The 20,630-nt window shown below is 41.8% G+C and overlaps 1 protein-coding gene across 25 annotated transcripts in view; it reads left to right on the forward strand.

Moving 5' to 3' along the window:
- PPP6R3 (protein phosphatase 6 regulatory subunit 3) overlaps positions 1–20,630 on the forward strand; it is a 160,987-nt gene that overhangs the window by 60,953 nt on the left and 79,404 nt on the right. For all 25 annotated transcript variants that reach the window (XM_017948183.3, XM_009185463.3, XM_009185466.3 and 22 more), the window contains one exon: positions 17,070–17,302. In XM_017948183.3, coding sequence (XP_017803672.1) covers positions 17,076–17,302 — 227 coding nt within the window. In that variant the 5' untranslated portion in view covers positions 17,070–17,075. Of the gene's footprint in view, positions 1–17,069; positions 17,303–20,630 lie in introns of those variants that run through there.

The raw sequence follows: 20,630 nt of genomic DNA on the forward strand, positions 1-20,630 counted from the left end.
GTGGCGCGATCTCGACTCACTGCAACCTCCACCTCCTAGGTTCAAGCAATTCTCCTGTCTCGGCCTCCTGAGTAGCTGGGATTATAGGCGCACACCACCATGCCCAGCTAATTTTTGTATTTTTAGTAGAGACGGAGTCTCACTATGTTGGCCAGGCTGGTCTTGAACTCCTGGCCTCAAGTGATCTGCCTGCCTAGGCCTCCCACAGTGCTGGTATTACAGGCGTGAGCCACCGCACCCGGCCTCATAGAGTTTTATTGTTGTTCTTTGTATTTGAATTCACGTCTTCTGGGGCTCAGCTTTCTTCCTGCCTTTTCTGTCAAACCACCTTGGATTATTCCAGTTCCCTTGTGGTCACTCCTTTGTGAACTCTTAGAGCATCTCATGAAATTATTTTAGAATTATTTTTTTCTCTTTAACTACGTTTTAAGTATTTTGTGAGTAAGCAGCTTTAACTTCTTTGTGTCTTTAGTACTTTTCACAAAATATAGGTATCATTAATTGTTTGGTGGTAGGAGCTAAAATGTCAGAGGCATTTCTCAGGATATTTTTGAGACTTTCTGTCTCTCCCTCCTTGTTGTTTATTTTGTTTTCCTTTGCTGATAGAGATTCTTAGCTTTGGCAGCTTGCGGAACCATTTCTAACCTTTAGTTATTCCTCCTCCTCCTCCTTTTACACATCTCTGCTCGTCAGCATGCTGTCCCACACTAGAGTGAACCCTTCACAGTCTGCAGGAGTCCTAGAATCAATGCCAGGTGGTTACAAGGGTTCCTGGAGAGGAACAGCACTGTGGGTGTAGGGCATTTTAGACCAGGGACTGGCAAACAAAGCATTTATTGCAAAGGCCAGATAAGAAATATTTTAGGTTTTGTGGGCGAAGAGGCAAAAAAGAGGATTTTATGAAGGTATTTATATACCAAGAGACACAACAAGTTTTCACAGGCTTTGTTATTGATGAGATTCAAATGTAATAATTGAATTCAATTTTCTGTAATACAGCTCTCTCTTACTAGTGAGAAGACTGGAATTCTTTTTTCTAGGGGGATAATATTTCACCTAATTGGTCTTTAAAATTAGAGTAGCTCTCATCAAAATGTATTGCAAAGGTACATCTAATCTATTAATATTGATCTGCAGCAAGGTTTTAACATTTTTCATCTTTGGAAATGTCTTTTTACACAGGTAAGTACTCCCACATTCTCTATCAGTCCCCAAGCATATTACTTCAGTTGAGTATATTCATTATTTGGAAGGCATATGTACAATTCTCTTGGATTCTTCTCTTGATACTTACTTTTTAGCATGTCATTACGTAGTAAATTAATCATTTCTAATTATAGTTTAGGTGAAAGCTCCTTAATTGCACCCCTAAATGGATTTTGAAATATGGAGATTTCCTTTGCCTTTGCATCAAGGTCTGCAAAATGCTATGTAACTGTAGTTTCAGCTCAGAAAACAGGTCCACTGCCAATTTTTTATGGGAATGGAGAGCTCATCTCCTACAGGAAGTGTATGAAGCAGCTTGACCTTCCTTATCAACCAGAGAAAGTTGTTTAAATGACATTAATTTAGTAGATGATTCACATATCAGCCATTGAGACTTCAGCAAAGGCAGATTTCTACAGCTGTCTAGTGTTCAGTAATTGTCATTCACAGCCGTTCTTCTTGTTCAGAAAAATTTCAGTCTTTGCCCTGTGCTCAAAAAATCACAATAAAACTTTACCACATCAAGTTGCTGTGTCAGAGGGCAAGCCAGGATAGTTAAGTCCATGAGTGAATGAAGTTTACTGTTTGTGCTACTGGTTCAGTAACAGGTGATGGATTTCAAAAGTCTCCAAATGCCTGCTGGCGAATAATCAAAGAATAACTGTAAGCTTTAAACACCTTAAATTTTTACAAGTTTTCTAAGTTTGTTGAACTACGCCCTTTATTGTTCTATACACAACCACAATCAGTTGTAGCATGTCCTATCAGATTCTACTATAGGTTGTCTTTTCTCAACTTCTTTGGAAATAGTCTGCCTATAGTTCTTTCATGAAGACTGTTCACAGAGGCTAAAAAGTCAGAGGTATATTGCAAGGTTTATAGCAAAAGATAACAATTGTTCCATCTTTCTCATCTTTGAATTACTCATTTGGGACTGCCACCTTCATCTCTTAGCTGTTTTCTCTTATTTCCACATTTCTAAATATTTGCCTGTATGTAACTGTTTCTAATCTACTTACCTTGTAATTATGAAGAGGAGGTTTTAGTTCTTACATGGATAACTCATTCCCTCCTTCACCTTTTGGATAAAGTCAGTATTAAAGGTATGTATATTTTGGTTAATTATTCCCAAAATCCCTAACAAAATTTGCAAAATTCTCTTCAGTGTGGTCAGATACATCTGGCGGTCAGCTGTGTCTCTTTCTTGGACTCACTTTTTCCACACCCTCTGCCTCATGCCTTCCTCTGTACTGGTTGCACTTGACCTTCTCCGTAGTTGCTGGTGTTTCTCCTCACCTTTCTTCTGGGAGTTGTCTGTCTCTTGATGTCTCCTATTTCTGGTTTCATGTGTTGTCATGTTTTGGTGAAGAACATTCTCCAGTAGCTACCTGAGAAAGTGTGAATAGATCCGTCAGATCTTCCATGTCTGAAAATGTTGGTTTCAAGAATTGATACTAAGTTATGGTCCTTTTTTTGTGTTGTTTTTGTGAGTCCCGCTCCTCCGCACCCACCACTAGAAGGTTTAGATTCTTCATTTCTGCTACCATGGAACTACACTCAGTACATTGGGAGGATCTGTCGCACCACTCATTGTGTTGGCCTGTGCAGGCCCTAAGGAGAGCCACATTTGTTAAGCTCTGGGAAAATTGCTTTCTTCTGTTTCCTACCCGTGTCCCCACCCCCACCATCCCCGACCTTTTTTTTCCCTTGGCCAAGAGGTGGGTGATATAATATGTTATTCTAAAACTTCTTTTATTTGAATATTGGACTTCCTAAATTAAGTTTTTTGTCTTTTCATGAATTTGTTGGCGTTCTTGGCTGTCGTTTCCTTTTTTTCTCCTTTGTCCTTTATTTTGTTGTGTTACTAGAGTTTCCAGAGCAGTGAAGAATGCGTGGGGTTCAACCCACTAAGCATCTGGAAGGTTGCATAATCTTTATTTTCTTACTGGAGCTCCATGTCAGCCCAAATGTAGCCATGTATTGTACCTTTTATATCCGATAGATTTTGGGAAGAGATTTATAAAACAGCATGTTAATCATTTAGTACAACCTTCCTGTCCAGAACAGAAACTCCTTTTGTTCTTATAGAAAATCATCCAGGCTTTGCCAGGGCACCTCCAATTGAGGGGCCTCGCATGCAGCCACAGCCCTCATCTTTAGGAAGTTTTGCTTCTACTGCTTGCAGATAATTGGCACTTTTTACTTACTGGTTCTTATTTCATTTTTGGGTACAATACAAGACAGGTCTTTTCCTCTAAGCTTTTAAATATATTCAGAGGTAGTTACTTTATGCCTCCAAGTAGTGAGCCTTTCTGCTGCCCTGACCATCTCTTTGGATGCCATGTGGTTGCCAGACTCTTTGTTTTCCTTCAGAACAGAATCTGCTATTTCCTGGTGTGACGTGATATGCTCAGGGCAGGCCACAGTGGGATTAGTTTCTCCTCTGGTCCCAGACATTGTTTATCTATTACTATATTCTGAGATTTCTTTGCTTATTAGTTACATCATAATATTAGAACTTTCTATTGGACTTATAATCAACGGAAATCTTTGGACTTTTTTGTTTCTTTTCTTCACTTCAGCAGTTTTCTTCTCCCTGGCCACCTTCCCATCTTGTTTTTCAGTTTTTGTCTGAAAAGGACTTTATATTCATTCATGTTAAATAAATTTTTCTTGATTTGTTCTGTCAAGCAGTGTGACTGCTGACTTGCCCAGCGTTAGCTCTTCCTCTTAGCTTTGTGTTTTCTGTGCATTTTGGCAAGCCTGTGGCATCCTGCGAATCCATGTCATCAGAGCCTCTGGCCACAGGAGCTGAACTTGTCCAGAGCCACCACCAGCACTCTTTAGGCTGAATGCCCAACTATCTTGTCTGGGAGGTGATTCTCCACCCTGTGCACAGAGACTCACGGTTCCTCTTCATGAACTTGTCCTGAGAGCCATTGGATTGCAAGACTGACCTGCTGTTGCTGCCTTCTATAAGCTGAGGTCACACACAGCTGGGCTGGGCTGGGGTCATGCTCTTGATGACTGCTGCTTTGACTAGGAAGAGTGCACACTTTGGAGCTAGTCATACCTGGGTTTGTATTCTGCTAGCATGTTTACTAGCTCTGGTCTTTCGTAGTAAGTCGTTTGACCTCTCAGAATTTTAGTTTTTCCATCTGCAAAATGAGAACAAAACCATGAAGGTATAGAGTATCTTGTATCTAAAAGCATGAAGCCCAGAGTTTGGCAGTATGGTAGGCACCTAATTGGTAGCTGCTGTTAATAATTATGTTTCCACCTTTATATAAAGTTACAGTGTCCAGACAGTTAATGTAATTGTGGAATAGCTAGGAGAGATTGAAGATTGTTTTTCATAAGGAGCTATAAAGACCATTCTCTGTTGAGCTTTTATTCCTGAGCAGTCTCAGTAGTCTACGAATCTACTTGAACTTTTCTTGCACATTAACTTGCATACTGTAAAACATTTACAAAAGAAATAACTTCCTGAAGGTTAACAGTTTATTGCTGCTTTTCTGAGGCTTTTGAGATAGCCCTGAATACTTAAGGATTATATACAGTCTGATCAAAGTTTGCTAGGGAAGGAAGATTGACGATAATAGCTAAAATTTTAAGAAACTGGCTTTTAAAAGATTTTTTTTGTGACCAAGTTGCCAATTCTATCTTTCATTGTGGAATTGTTTGTAACCACAAAATAAATTTGATAGCTCTTTTCTTAGTCTGAAGACTGCTTCCTTTTGACCATTTGCCAAAAGCATCTCAGTGTGCTCCTGAATTTCTGCTTGATTAGGAAAGGCCATTTTCTTTGGGTACATTGTCTGTAAGATATTTAAATAATAAATGACCATTGTCACTTACCTCAGGTTGGGTGAGTCATAAATGGCACGTAACTGGGTTTCACTTAATATAAACTTCACTGACTTGGATTTTCCAAGTTTTCCCTTCACCACATTAGTATGGAATTCCCTTTCTAGCCAAGCAGTTCACCATTTTTCATTTGCTGAGGGCCACCTTGTATCTCTTCAGTTTTGGGGACTTAGAAACTTTTTGTGTTGTTTCAAATAGCCATGCCAATCATAACCATGTTTCCTACTCTCCTCCAGTTACCTGTTGCTTCCTTTCTGATGTTTGACTCATTTGTTTGCTCTTGGAATCCTACCCAGTTTCAGAGATTCCAAGAATCTTGGATGCTTCAGATGGGAAACCTTTCTAGGGCCCATGAGAATTTACTGATTTGCCTTTGACTTAAAATTTTTTTTTAAATTTTGAGACAGGGTCTTACTCTATCAACCAGGCTGGAGTGCAGTGGCGTGATCTCTGCTTCCCAGACTCAAGTGATCCTTCCACCTCAGCCTCCTGAGTAGCTAGGACTATAGGTGTGCACCACCATGCCCGACTAATTTTTTGTACTTTCTGTGGTGGAGACAAGATCTCCCTTTGTTGCCTAGGCTGGTCTTGAACTCCTGGACTAAAGTGATCCACCTACCACCATCCTCCACAAAGTGCTGAGATTACAGATGTGAGCCACTGGGCCTGGCTAACGTTAACTTTTGTCATACCGTCTTACCTGTATTCACACACCCTCACCTCCAGCATGCACACGTGCATCTGGATCCAGCTGGGTATTCCTTGCCTCTCCTCGGTTTCCTTGGTCTCTTAAGACGACTCCTGGCAAAAACTCGACTACCCTTGTGCCATCCTCATTACTTGCCTTTCCCCACACAACCCCTCAGTCTCACTTCAGCAAAACTTGTTCTTAGTATAAATAACCCATGCTTTGCTTGTACTTGGACTGAAGTTTTCGAAATTATGGAAAATAGGCTTAGAAATTCCTGTACATTCAAACTTTCATAATGAGAATTTGTAGAGGAACATGTTACTGTAGTTGCTTTAATTTGAACTAGTTGACAAAAGTAAGACTGGATTTTTTGGTTGGTGGTTGACTTTTTAAATATAAAAGAGAAGTGAGTGATAAGGTTGTACATCTTGTCTTGCTGTTAGCATCCTAGCAGTGTATTTGGAGTTAGTACAGGGTATATATAGGCATTTGCCTTCTGAGGGTTGTGTATTTCCCAGACAGCTTAGAATTCTAAAGGCAAGTATAAATTTGTATAATTTGATACCAAAGTACAGCTCCAGAATGAAGAAAAAGTGGAAATTAGACTTGGAGGAGGCAGAATGCTGGTGGCATTAGAGGAATAATGGTCATTTAGTGTGAAATCTCATAGCGGATGCCTTGGCTTTGAGCACAGAAGCCATTGCAAGGCATCATCTTCTGCCCTGGTGGGCCCCTCTTCATTAGGCTCGCCCCTCTCCAGTCTGTCTTTCACGTTGTTGACAGTTACGCATTCACACTCTAGATCTGCTTTTGTAGACTCCAGTGTCTGTCTTAGCACAGTGGGCAATCTCTACAGTGCCCCACCTCGTGCGTCTTAATCCCTTCCTTTCTTGTCCCACATTTAAGTCATATTCACACTTGGCCAGACCCAAAAGAGGTTTGTCCTCTTCCCTCTCTCTTCACCTTTGTAGGAGATATGAACTCTGTTGAGAGTGTACTAACCACAGCATCATTGTCATCTCCACATCACTTCCAATGTCTGCTTCTGTTCAGAATTGTTTTTGTATGTTATTAAAATACTTAGTTTAATCTCTACTGTAGATATTTCAATGCACACTTCCCTCAGTTAAAACTCACTGGGTCTGTCTGCTTCTGCAGCAAGTCTGCACAGTGCGTTCACACACAGCCCTTTGTGATCTGGCCTTGTGTTGCCAACCTAATCCTACCACCTACCCAAAGGCTCCTTCTTCTTGTCCTTAGGGTCTTCTCCCTGCTGTGACTCCTGAAGCTACTGGGTCTTCCTGTTCACTGCTTTCAAGGAGGTGTCGCCTGGCCTGGAATATGTTGTGCAGCTCCATTCATCACCTGCTAAATGCTCCATACAGTATTTTGAGGCTCAACTTAGGCTTGACATATAATGAGCTCTTTTTTGGCCAGGCTGTCCTCCCTTGAGCTACCTTTCTGTGGAGCAAGGTTGAAATGTATGCCTTCCTTTCTCTGTTTTCTCTGTTCTCAATTTTATTGTATTTTTCAAGGCTTTAGGGACCATCTGTCGTACTACTCCTGTATTCCTTAACATAATTCATATTAATACTTTAATACCTGTTGGTTACTATAGCATATTAAATGGATTTGATTCCTTTATTTATTCTCAAAGAAAAGCTTGAAATATCAAAGCAGTTTCAAGTTAAAACTGGAAAAGATTCTGGAATACCTGGATGGTAGAAAGCTGATTGCTTTTGACACCTTCTTTGGAAGAAGCAGTTGCAGAGATACAATAAAACTGGGTTTGAGTTTGTATTGCCCTCTTCTCTAAAGAAATATATTGACTCTAGTATGCAATATTTGATTTAATTTGTGTGTCTAGGGGGCTGCACCTTTATGAAATTGACACCTTTACTAAGAATGGAGAAACAGCTACTGCGTGAACTTTCTGTGTTTTGTGGTCTTTTTTCTTAGAAGTTAGTGAGAGCTGCTTTCAAAGACCAGTGGCCTTTACTCCTTTGTGTTCCATGTTTCTGCCCCTTCTTGTGAAAATTTCCCTGGGCATTGAGCTTTGCTGTCAGGGGGAAGAGTTTCTCATTAACTTGCAACACTAAGAGATAACCTCAGTTGGAGTGACTCCGTTTTTCCTGTTAATAGACACTTTCCTCCCTGGCCCTGTCTTAGTGGCATGCAGCTTTTAGCATGCCTGGAAGCAATCACCAAACCCTCCTGGAGCCCAGCAGTTTTACATTTGGATCTTGTCAGGCACTGTTCAACTAAGCTTCCTGCATGCGTGAATCCAAGCCTAGAAGGAAGTCCTCAGCCTCCAGGTGTCTGGACACTGCATCAGTAGATGAGCCAGTACGAACAGCCTTGCCTCAGCTTGGTTGTTCAGTACATCCTGTTCCCCAGCCTGCTTATAAACTTGGCCAGAGGTTCGGTGTAAACGCGTCTGCTGCTTATGGAATAATCAAGGGATGCCGTGAGGTCTGTTTTCTTGAGGTTGAGTGAGAATTCTAGTTTTTTGTCCACACTAATCAAATATCTTTGTTTCCCAACAGTTTTTAATGGCCTGAGCATTGCTCCTTCTTCTGAAAATATATTTTGAACTAGCTTATAAAATGAAATCAATTCTCAGAGATATGTACCTGTTTTTGTGTGTGTGTGTGTGTGTTTTATTTTTCAGATGGAGTCTCACTCTGTCACCCAGGCTGGAGTGCAATGGCACGATCTCGGCTCACTGCAGCCTCTGCTGACCAGGTTCAAGCGATTCTCCTGCCTCAGCCTCCTGAGTAGCTGGGATTACAAGTGCCTGCCACTGTGCCCGGCTGACTTTTGTATTTTTAGTAGAGACGGAGTTTCACCATCTTGGCCAGGCTGGTCTTGACCTCCTGACCTTGTGATCCACCCACTTCAGCTGCCCAAAGTGCTGGGATTACAGGTGTGAGCCACCGTGCCCAGCTGGTGTGCATCTGTTTTTAAATTTGGCTCCTTAAGGTCTAAACCAGAGATGACCCACCTGTGCCTCTCGATGAAAGATCTAGCTCTTTGCATTATTTCAAGATGAAGGATTTGAAAACTTTCTTGTTATTGGTATAAGTGTTTCTAGATATTAGAGGCTACAAAACAGTTCTCATTTTCTTGTGATCTGCTTTTTTTGAGTTGAAGAATGTCTGCCTTCATTTCAAGAATATACATGATTTCACCTGTATGTTTCTGTTTTAAAAGAGAGGAAAAACGTGGCCTATCACCTCTTCTTACCTACCCCACTTTGGTCCTTGTGTGGAAAACATTGTTAGTGATAGTAGCTGTGGAAGGAGATGGGGGGCTGTTTCAGTGCTGAGAGAGACTTTGAATTATAATGTCATTAGAGCGGGGCTGTCTAGTACAGCAGCCACTGGCCATGTGTGACTCTTGAGCATCTGAAATGTGGCTGGTTCAAATTGAGAGGTACTGTGAGCATAAAATACACATTGGATTTGGAAGACTTAGTACCAAAAGAAATAATATAACCCTGTTGGATATATTCTGTTAAAGATACTTTTAAATTTAATGTCATCATTTGTTTTTCTCTTTTACTTTTTGATGTGACTACTAGAACATCTAATGTGTGGCTCATAAGTTTATTTATTATTTCTGTTAGATGGGTCTGACTTGGATGACGTAGAGCTTGTGTAGTTCTAGTAGTTTTAATAGTGGTGGGAGAAGGGAGTGCTGACGGGAGACTTGGGGTGTATAGGAATTAGAACTTGGGCAATGTATGTTTGCATGTCTTTGTATAAGATCGTGTGAAATTTGTGTGTCAAATATTTTCTTTGTAGTGTTGTGTTAAATATATAGTATTAAAAGTCATAACACATTTTGTTGTCTTAAGTCTTTCCCATGTGTTTTCTTGGGCGGAAGCAGCTGCTTCTATTTTTGTTCTGTTTGTGCTCCATATGTTTAGGTAGCGGCAGCTTCTACTAGAAATATCTTCTGTGTGTTTATTGCCAGTCTGGCATATGATGTCAGATATTCACTTCGGTGTTGCTATCTTGAGGATTCCAGTGGGACCAGTTATTAAAAGGTATAGACAGAGCTGGTTTCATGGGTGTGGGACCTGTGCAGTCTCACAGGGCTCGGAAACACTTGGATTAATGCTCTGTTGTTTGGATTCTGTCTTGAAATGCATCATAATCTTTGAATCTTTTTCGGAATCTCTAAACATTTTGCTCTGGGCCCAGCTAGTTCTGGGTACAGTTATTTCACAGTTGATAGTGTACAGTTTATTGTTCTTGGATACAAAGTTGCCAAATTTAAGCAGAGTAAGTTCATTTTAGTGGGAGATTTTGAGTTTGAAATTCATTGAAGATCTTGTCATCCTCACAGCTGACTGCTCATTTGTGGGTAGGATCACCAGTAGTTCCTCTCTTCAGAGTTTTAATAGTTTATCTTTTGTCGTTTTTATGGTATGTTATGTTCTGCCTCTGTCTTGTTGAATGAAAACCCATTAATAATCAGCTTTTTCAGAGGGAGTTTCTGAGATAAATAACACAGTACCGTTTGCACTAGTATGCTTTCCTGTGTTTTTCATGACTATATAGTTATTTTGAATATATGGATTTAAATTTGTGAAGATGTAGATTAAAACAGTCCTCCATTTATGAATTGTAAGCTGTCAGCAGTGGTTTAAAATCAGGCATCAGCAGCATCTGGGGACTAGAGATGCAGAATCTCAGGCCTGAGCCCTGTTTTATTGAGTCAGAATCTGAGACTGTGTTTTATTTATTTATTTGTTTGTTTGTTTATTTTTTAAAATTTTAGGACAGGGTTTCACTCTTGTTCAGGGCGGTATGCAGTGGTATGATCATGGCTCACTACAGCCTCAACCTCCCAGGCTCAGGTGATTCTCCCACCTCAGCCTCCTGAGTAGCTGGGACTATAGGTGTGTGCCGCCTGTTGCCCAGGCTGGTCTCAAACGCCTGGGCTCAAGCGTTCTGCCCATTTTGGCTTTCCAAAATGCTGAGATTAGAGACGTGAGCCACCATGCCCAGCCAAGACTGCGTTTTGACAAGGCACTAGGCTATTCATTGCTGTGCCTATGAAAGTTTGGGAAACTTTAAAGCTCACTGATTTCATTGTTGGGTATATTCATTGCCCTAGTAGCTTCTGTTTGCCTGAGTGTGCGTATGTTGGTGCCTGTATTTTCTAGCTGCTATTGTGGGTCTTTCTTATTGACTCTCTGCAACCTGTTTATTTGCTAAGGATACTGAGGCTTAGAGATGAAGTGGCTTTCCTGAGGCCTCAGGGCTAGCCAATAGTGGAGCTGGTGTTAGAATCCAGGTCTGTTAAGATTCTTAATAGTCCTAAAAGAGGTTGAGGGGATTTGTATATTTGATGAAAACAAAGCGTTGTAGGTGGTTCACATAAATTATCATTGGACCCTTATTGAATATACTAGCGTTCTACTAGCAGTGCCTTGGCAAAGTTCACAGATAGACTGATGTTCTTGTTCTACCTCTTGTAAATAATTTAGCCACTGTACCAGTTCCTAGTTCCTGTGTCAGAGACAGGGTGGCACCTTTTTCCAGAGAATGTCACTGCTTGAATACCTTGAATTCAAGGTACTTGGCCTCAGATTTTGAAAGGCTTTGATATCATGAAGGTATTTTAATAATTTTAGAGGGTCATTAAGTAAAGCAGTTGATCTGCGATGAATAGATTTACTCAACAAATGGATCCTTTGATCCTATTTTGTGTGTTTAAGATGGCAGTTTTCACTTGTCTTCCATTACAGGAAGGTGGGGAACAGCAGACATTGTCCTCTGTGGCATAAAGTAACAGATGACTCCCCAGTGACCTGCTTTCTTAATCTTAGCCCTTTTGGAGAAAACTCCGTTTTCAAACTACTTAATCCAACTTTTTTTTTTTTTTTTTTGAGACGGAGTCTCGCTCTGTCACCCAGGCTGGAGTACAGTGGCCGGATCTCAGCTCACTGCAAGCTCTGTCTCCCAGGTTTATGCCATTCTCCTGCCTCAGCCTCCCGAGTAGCTGGGACTACAGGCACCCGCCACCTCGCCCGGCTAGTTTTTTTTTTTGTATTTTTAGTAGAGACGGGGTTTCACTGTGTTAGCCAGGATGGTCTCGATCTCCTGACCTCGTGATCCGCCCGTCTCGGCCTCCCAAAGTGCTGGGATTACAGGCTTGAGCCACCGCGCCCGGCCTACTTAATCCAACTTACAAAAAAAACTCTAGGATTTTGAAGAAAGATAGAGGGTAGTTTGGCTTTACTAAACTCTTTGCCCCACTGACTTTGGTGGAAGAAATTATCCCTAAATCCTATTTAAGCACGGTCATGTGCTGCATATATGACGGTGCTCCCATAAGGTTATAATGGGGCTGAAAAATTCCTGTCACCTAATTAATGACTGATATGAATGATTAGTTTGGGGGGATTCTTTAAGGTGATTTTGCTACTTCAGCTAAACAACATCTTAACATGGTAGTGTCTGTTCAGATACACAAATACTTAGCATTGTCACGACTACCTCCGTGTTTCAGTACACAGTAACATGCTGTGCAGGTTTATAGCGTAGCAGCAATAGGCTATACCAGATAGTCCAGGTGTGTAGTAGGCTAGACTGTGTAGGTTTGTGTAAGTCACTCTATGATATTCACACAACGACCAAGTCACCTGATGAAGCATTTCTCAGTCTGTATCCCCGTCATTATTCGTTGCATGGCTATGTAGTCTCGGTTGTGAATTTTAAAGGATGTTTATGTTTACTAAAAACAAGTTGTTGAAGTTGTGACATTTTGGTTTTTCTGCATATTTTAGAGTAGTATTAGAGTAGTTATATTTTTAAAAGGACTCCATTTTTACCCCAGGGCTCTGGCCAGTTGAACTTTGTAACTGTTATTTCATACCTGGCTTCTTCCTACTTGAAAGAGTACAAATAGGAGTGAAGGCCGAGCAGGGATGACTCACTTACCAGTGCCATTTGTTCCCAGTCAGCTTGCTGTTTGGCTAAAAGGTAAAATACGTAATTTTTGCATAAGGAATTAGCTGTGGATATATCTTGGTTTTGAGTTTGTAGTATGTCCAGTACAAAGATGTATATTTCAAAGTGTTCTTATCTGAAAAATGCTATTCTAACTCTGAATAGTGGGGAGCAAAAGGAATTAGTTGGCTGAGTGTGGTGGCTCACACCTGTAGTCCCAGTACTTTGAGAGGCTGAGGTGGTCGATTGCTTGAGGCTAGGAGATTGCTTGAGACCAGCCTGAGCAACATAATGAGACCCTGTCTCTACAGAATTACAAAAAAAATTAGCCAGGTGTGGTGTTACAGGGCTATAGTCTCAGCTACTCTGGAGGCTGAGGTGGGAGGATCACCTGAGTCCAGGAGGCAGAGGTTGTAGTGAGCCAGGATAGTTGCTAAAGAACTCCTTTTCTTGTGTTTAAATCTCAAGTTTAAAATCAGTGTACTAAACCCACAAAGTCATGGCTGGGGAATTGGAGGACCTGATTCATGAGTTAGGCCACGCTGCAGGAGCACACAGGCTCTGCTACAGGAAGGTTGCTTCTGGCTCACTGGAACAGCATTGGCAGGAGCTTAGAGCAGTAGGTGACTTTCTTCCATGTGGTGATTTGGGGACCAAGGCATGTTCCATGTTTTGGTTCTACCATCCCTCAGGGTCTTTTGGTCTTCAGCATTCAGCCAGATACAGGTGAAGGACCATGGGAGGTTTGATGGCTCCTGGCACAATGGAGGAAACTCTGTCATGTGGCCACACCTATATGGTGAGTGCCCCAGGAAGGGGAGAATGGAGATGGGCGACTGTCAGCACCTCGCTGGGCAGGGTGCAAGGGCTGTGGGGTAGGTGTTGGGTAGATTCAGGAGACTGCAGAAAGCAAAGTGGGTGTTAGTGGGACTTTTATTTCCTCTGGAACAAAGGACACTACACTTTTCTGTGAAAGACTAGGTAGTAAATATTTTAGACTTTGTGGGCCGCAGATGGCCTCTATCATATATTCTTTTTTTTTTCTTAAAACAACCCTTAAAAAATGTCAAAATCATTCATAACTGGCAGGCTGTGAGCTGGATTTGGTTTGCCAACACCTCTTCTTACTTCATCACAACTAATTATCTCTCTTCTTTATAAACCGAGTATTAATGAGTTTCCTTTATAGTAAGGTTGAGATTTTGGAAGTCAGTTTTTACTTGAGGCAAATAAGTTGTATCTTGATTCATAATTCAGAAGTGTCATTTTATCTAGTTTTTAGACATAGCTTGTCACCTGATTGGTGAATGTATACCCTGTTTATTATTAGCTAAAAATAAGTGCTTGATATCAGATTCACTTTTTTTCTGATTTATTTCTTAGTATTTTTCATACTTTGCCTTTAATACTAAGTATGGGGAATAGTAGTAAAAATATATTTTAAAAAAAGGTTTTGTGATTTTTAAGAACACAGAGGAGCATGAGCCGTATTACTCCACCGGAAGCATTGGTGGGTGGCGCTGGTGTTGTTATTCCGTGCCCTCAGACAGCGAACCACTTCTCTTCCTCTGTGGGAATGGAAACCCAACTCTTTCCCTCTTCCATTGAAGTTATCTTTTGTTATACATTTGTCTTTTTTTCTACTTGTTAGTTGTATTAGTATAAAATGGCATAATAAAGTTATTTTGTTTACCATTTCCCACTCGTCTGAAAATCGCAAAAAGCATTTATTGCTAAGGTTTATATCCACTGACCTTTTCCCCAAAGTTCTTTTCCTGTTACTTGTATGTCGTCTTTGCCCTTATTTCTTTAATATTTGTGTTAGAAGTAGCTTGCTCTTATTTCCTTCACTGGCAGATGTGTTACATTGCCCACTAGGTGGCTTCTGTGGATGCCCCTACCCACCCCTCGTCTTGAGCAGAGAAGTCCTGTTAGCTTAGGACCATAGTGGCTGCTGTCAGTGTGAGTAGTTGTACTTCTCTAGCGTGGTCTGTGATGTCATTTGGACATAATTATTAGACTAATCCAATAGAGGAACGAGACAGCCCTGCCGCTGACTGTGGCCACCGCTTTGTGTCATCCCACAGAGCTTTGTGCTGAACGTCAGGCCTCCACATCGACTCCTCTTGTAAGATGCTGTGTCCAGCCATCACAATGGCTGCCATCCTTAAATAAGTCTTGGTCCTGTTGCTGCTAATTGATGTGAGCTTGTCGCCATGTGTCCTTTAAAGCATTTAAAGGTTTTTTTTTTAAAAAAACAAGGAAGACTTTTGTAACACCCTTCACTTTTTATAATATTCCTATTTAAAACTTGTTCTTTTAAGGAGCTTTTGAAAGCTTCATTAAAACTGTGCTTGGCTGGGCACAGTAACTCATGCCTGTAATCCCAGCACTTGGGGAGGCTGAGGCAGGTGGATCACTTGAGGTTAGGAGTTTGAGACCAGCTTGGCCAACGTTATGAAACCCTGTCTCTACTAAAGATACAAAAAAAAAAATCAGCCGGGTATGATGGCATGCTGTAATCCTAGCTACTTGGGAGGCTGAGGTAGGGATTACTTGAACCTGGAAGGCGGAGGTTGCAGTGAGCTGAGATCATGCCACTGTACTCCAGCCTGGGTGACAGAACAAGACTCTGTCTCACAAAAAAACTCTGCCTATATTTTAAATAATATGCTCATATACTTAAGAGTAAAATGTTCAGTGATCTCACTGCCTATCCTGTGAAGTGGATCTACTTTTTACAGAGCCTTGAGTAACCTGCCATGGTACAGAGTTTGTTTTCCTTCTTTTATTCCTGGATTGATCAGTGTTTATACTAGCAGTGTCAGTGATTTTGCCCTCTATGATCTCTATTTAAAAAAATTTTTTCTTTTTTTTGAGGCAGATGTTCATAAAAGCATAAAATCAGGATATATTCCTGCCTGATCTCCTAATGTCGGTGGGTTTTTTTTGTTGTGTTTTTTTGTTTTTTGTTTTTTTATGAAAATAGGGTCGTCACCCTGTTGCCCTGCTGGAGTATAGTAGCACAATCATGGTTTACTACAGCCTCAGCCTCCTTAGTAGCTGGTACTACAGGAGTGTGCCACAATGCCTGGCTAATTTTTTGAATTTTTTTTTCTTACAGACATGAGGTCTCACTATGTTGCATAGGCCGATCTTGAGCTCCTAACCTCAAGTGATCCTCCCGCCTTGGTGCCTGCCAAAGTGCCGGGATTACAGGTGTGAGCCACTGTGCCCGGCCCAAATACACACTTCTAAAAATATGTGCTATGCATGGACTCCCATCCTTTGCAGCCTCCTTCCTTTTACCTAGGCTCTTGTAAATAGCATGTGGATAGTCATGCTTTTTTGGAGATAATGATAATGGGACACCTCACTAAGTGGGTAGTGAAGCTCCAGCTTATACATAGGTTTCGTTTAGGGGTCACAGAGAGTCAGTATGTATTACCAAACTCCGGTTTAGAAATTCTGCAGTGAGCATATAGACAGACAGGAAAGGTCTTTGAATGGTCTTCTACTGAGGTCTTTACTGTGATGCCATCATCCTGTCATGTATCTCAAAAGTGGCTTTTGAGATCATCCCATCATGAATGGCAGCCTTTAGATCATGTAGTGAGCCCTCTGTTTTATGTTTCTGTTTGTAACAAATAAGTACCTTTTTTAGCTCTATAATTTGAAGTAACAAACTCTGTTTTCCTTGTTGAGGAAGGATGGGCATGAAGCTGAGGAACGAATATGTATGTGGCGTAGTGATTGGGTTTCATTGTCATGTTTTGCTAGTAACCAGAGGAGAAGCAGTTTCTCTAACTCCTCGAGAATTAGTTTTCAGTTTTTAGTAGTATATTAAAAATGGCACAGATTTTACCAGTTTATTTCTTCAGGCTTTTGACTATGAAAGTACTGATTTGCAGTGATTATTTAGTTCTTTAGTCTTCTGAAGCCTTCTAGATATTTAGGCCTCACTGCTTATCACTTGTTGCTGAAGATATTCTGTCCTTCGCCGTTAAGAAAAGAGTGACTTTTCTCTTTTCCCAGCATCACTTCTTAACAAAGTATGGATGAATTACTTTTGCAGGTTAAAATCGTCCCAAGTGTTAGCTTTGAGCATTTTCAAGTCAAAATTTTTTATCACTTAAAATATTTTCTTTTTTGAGAAGGAAAAAATTTTGCCAGTTATGCTTTAAAAAGTATTTTATAGGTTCAAGGTTCAGTGTGAAGCTTATTTAACTTATGTGAGCGAAGTTGGCATTTTAGACTATAAAACTGAACTGAAATATGAATTATGGAAAATTAATTTGTAAAGTTGAAATTTTATGAAATACTTTCTGCATTTTGTTTAGACCAGCATGTTTTGGAAATTTGATCTTCACTCATCATCCCACATAGACACACTTCTAGAAAGAGAAGATGTAACACTGAAGGAGTTAATGGATGAGGAAGATGTTTTACAGGAATGTAAAGCCCAGAACCGCAAACTTATAGAGTTTCTGTTAAAAGCAGAATGTCTCGAAGATTTAGTCTCATTCATTATAGAAGAACCACCTCAAGACATGGATGAAAAGATCAGATACAAGTAAGACAATTCAATCTTCTCTCTAGAGTGGGACTAAAGTGAATTGGGGGTAGAATATACAGCTCTTGTTCAAGGATTCTCCAGTGTGACTGTCGCCATTTACAGAAGGGTAAGATAGTCAAGAATGACAGGCTCAGTGGAGCACAAAATCCATTCTAGCAGTAAGTCCAGGGAATCACAAGAGTTTAAAATGAGTGTTCTGAATTTCATTCAAAGGTTTTCTGGAAAGGCAGCGTGCTTTGTAAACAATGATGACAAATGTCTCAAAAATAGTAAGATGATTAAAATATTTACTTTACAAATAGGAAGATGGACATTATGTGACTACGCAAAATCGCACAGCAAGTCTAAGTCAGAACTTGGGGTTACTGAGAGCATTGCTTATACAATAAATTCTGACCTTTTATCAGCTGAAAATAAAGGAATGGGTATTAGTGAACATCAGTGTAGCTGGTCACACCATGGGTAACTACAGTGGATTTTGTCTGCTAGTTTAATCTGCTTACAAAGAGAACGACAGTACAGTGAGAATCCATTATTACCATCACTATAACACTTTTTATACAAACCCCTGGAAACTCCATAGGTATGTAAAGTATTGGGGCTTCAGTTAATTATTTCTCCATATCCAACTCTATTGAAATATTTGGCTCTTTTCCCGCCAGAAGATAGAGCAACTTCAGAAACAAAAATTGATGCATTACATAAACTTAATGGAATAGGAAGAATTAGGCTTTTAGTAGTGTCTCTCTTGCCATTTCTGCCTCAGTTTCCCTTTCTTTTCAGACATCTTTTCCTTTCTTCTTGGGGAGAAATGTGTTGTTGGGGAAATAATACTTGTTAACACTTTCAGGTTGCTAGTGGCTTAGGTCTTCAAAGATGCCATGTTCTCTGCCAACCATTAACATTGACACCTAGCATTTAGTGAAAGCCTTCACTCAGAGATTAGTGTCTTAAAAAAGAGGAGGAAAGGCCGGACGCGGTGGTTCATGCCTGTAATCCCAGCACTGTGGGAGGCTGAGGCGGGTAGATCATGTGAGGTCAGTAGTTCGAGACCAACCTGGCCAACATGGTGAAACCCTGAGTCTACTAAAACTACAAAAATTAGCTGGGCCTGTTGGCAGGCGCCTGTAATCCCAGCTACTCAGGAGACTGAGGCAGGAGAATCACTTGAACCCGGGAGGCCGTGGCAGACATGCTAGTGTGCTGTCATCCCCCAAACGATAGACACTTTGCTACTTGGAATTCCCTTCACAGTGAACTAGTGTATGGGTGGTGCTACTTGAATTGGGGCTCATCCGTGTAGGAGGGGTGTGATATGCATCAGAGAGCACAGGTTTTGGATCTGCCCCTTCAGAGGAGTATGACCCTCTTCTCTTCCAATCTCTGAGAGCTTGGGCAGGGAGCTTACCCTTCTTGGGTCTGTTTCCTCACATGCTGAGTGAGGCTAGTGATGTTTTAATCATTGAAGAGTAGGCATGCCTTCTATGAAGGGCTTACTTTCTCCAAAAGAAGTAGTGGCCCCTCCCACCTATTATAACTGTGTGGCACTTGTATTGTGTTGCTTTGCCAGTGTTTTTGCCTTTGAGGTTGCAAGAGCAAATGCGCCTCCTCTGGACACAGCCTTCTGCATGGTACCATTTTGAAGGAGCACCACTTGAGTTGGATAGGGCAGTACTCTGCCATGCTTCTGGCCTGAGCAGAGTCACCACCTGTGTGTAATGTACCTTGGATGATGCCACAGCTAGATGAGCATAGAGGGGTTTTTCAGCTGGGATCTGAAAGTGTTTTAGGGTTATGGTTGACTACAGTCATTTAAGGAAGTTTAGACTGGGATTGTGTAGTTTTGGGATGAAAGAGTAATTGCTGTATTGGGGTAAACCAGACTAAAAAGCCCACCAATAGTTTGTCAGGTAAGACCTCTGGAGAAAAATGGAGCATGACGAGATAGGGAATGCTGAAGGTGGTGGAGTGGACAGAGGAGCTCAGGGAAGGCCTAATTAAGATGGTGCCGTCTCGTCAGAGCCATGCAGGAATTAAGGGGGTTGCCAAGTGGGTACTTAAAACAAGGAACATCCAGGCAGAGGGAACAGCAAGTATGGAAGCCCTAATGTGCTCGTGTGCGTGGTGTACCCCAAGAACATGTGGGCAGCCAGAGAAGGGGCAGCATTGTGAATGAGGGAAAATGGAAGGTGGGAGAGTTGGGGTGAAGTTGGAGCACCTCTAGAGACAGGCCATACAGGGCCTGGTAGGCTCAGCCAGGATGCTTGCTATACTTGGGACAAGATGGGAAGCCACCAGAGGGTTTTGAGCAAGTATGTGCCATAGTCTGACTTTGTTCCCAGGAGTGCTGTGCCTGCTCTGTGGTTAGGGACTGTAGGAGGACAGAAGTGGAAGTACAGTTGGCTGCAGTGATCAGCAGAGAATAATAAGATCTTAGTGGACCTGATTGGTGAGAAGCAGTCAGATTCCCGGAGGCACTAGATGAAGTTAGAACTCAAGGGGTTTCCTCTAGGTATGGAATGGGAGATAAAGTGTCAAGAGTGACTATGAGGATTTTGGCCTGGGCAGTTGAGAGGATGGAGTGGCCCTATGGCAGTGAAGAAAGATTGCAGAGGGAAAGGACAGGAGTTTGGGTCTGGCCCTGTCACATTTGAAATGCCTGTTAGACATGAGGCAGAGATGAGGCCTAGCAGCAGGTAGACGGAGGACATGTAAAGCCATGAGGCTGAATGAGATTGCCAGCGGAGCTGATGGAGCTGGAAGAAAGCTTCCGAAACTGGAGATGGGTAGTATGGGCTGGCCAGGGTTCCACTGAGGGATGGATGAGTGACTGGATGCAAGAGGAGAACCTGGGGGCTGCTACCCTGGAAACCAGGGGAAAGTCTGGCTTCAGGAAGGAGAGGGGGACAGTGGGTTAGGGGTACTGCTCATAAAAAACCACTCGGTTTGTAACGTGGAGATCATGGGCCCCATCAGTGCAGGTTCTTTAGAGGGGCCCGGGTGAAAGCCTGGAGACAAACAGAGACAATTCTTTTTAAGTGATTTCCTGTAACAGGAGCAGAAAGGAAGTGGTAGGTCGAGGCAGATGTGGAGTCAGGGGCGGTGTGCGGTTTTGTTTTTTCCTAAATGGAAGTGATGGCCTGTGAGAATGTTGCAGCACAGAGGAAGCACAGCCAGTGTGAGGGAGCAGGCCACTGAGCGATGCGTTGTGCTGGATGGGCGGGGGTGGGGGCATGTGGTCCAGAGCACACATGCAGGATGACCTCAGGAGCACAGGCTGCTCCCCTGGAGCAGGGAGGAAGCACCCAGGTATAGGTCGGGATGT

The sequence above is a fragment of the Papio anubis genome, chromosome 12 (genome assembly GCF_008728515.1).
Source record: "Papio anubis isolate 15944 chromosome 12, Panubis1.0, whole genome shotgun sequence".
Taxonomy (NCBI): domain Eukaryota; kingdom Metazoa; phylum Chordata; class Mammalia; order Primates; family Cercopithecidae; genus Papio; species Papio anubis.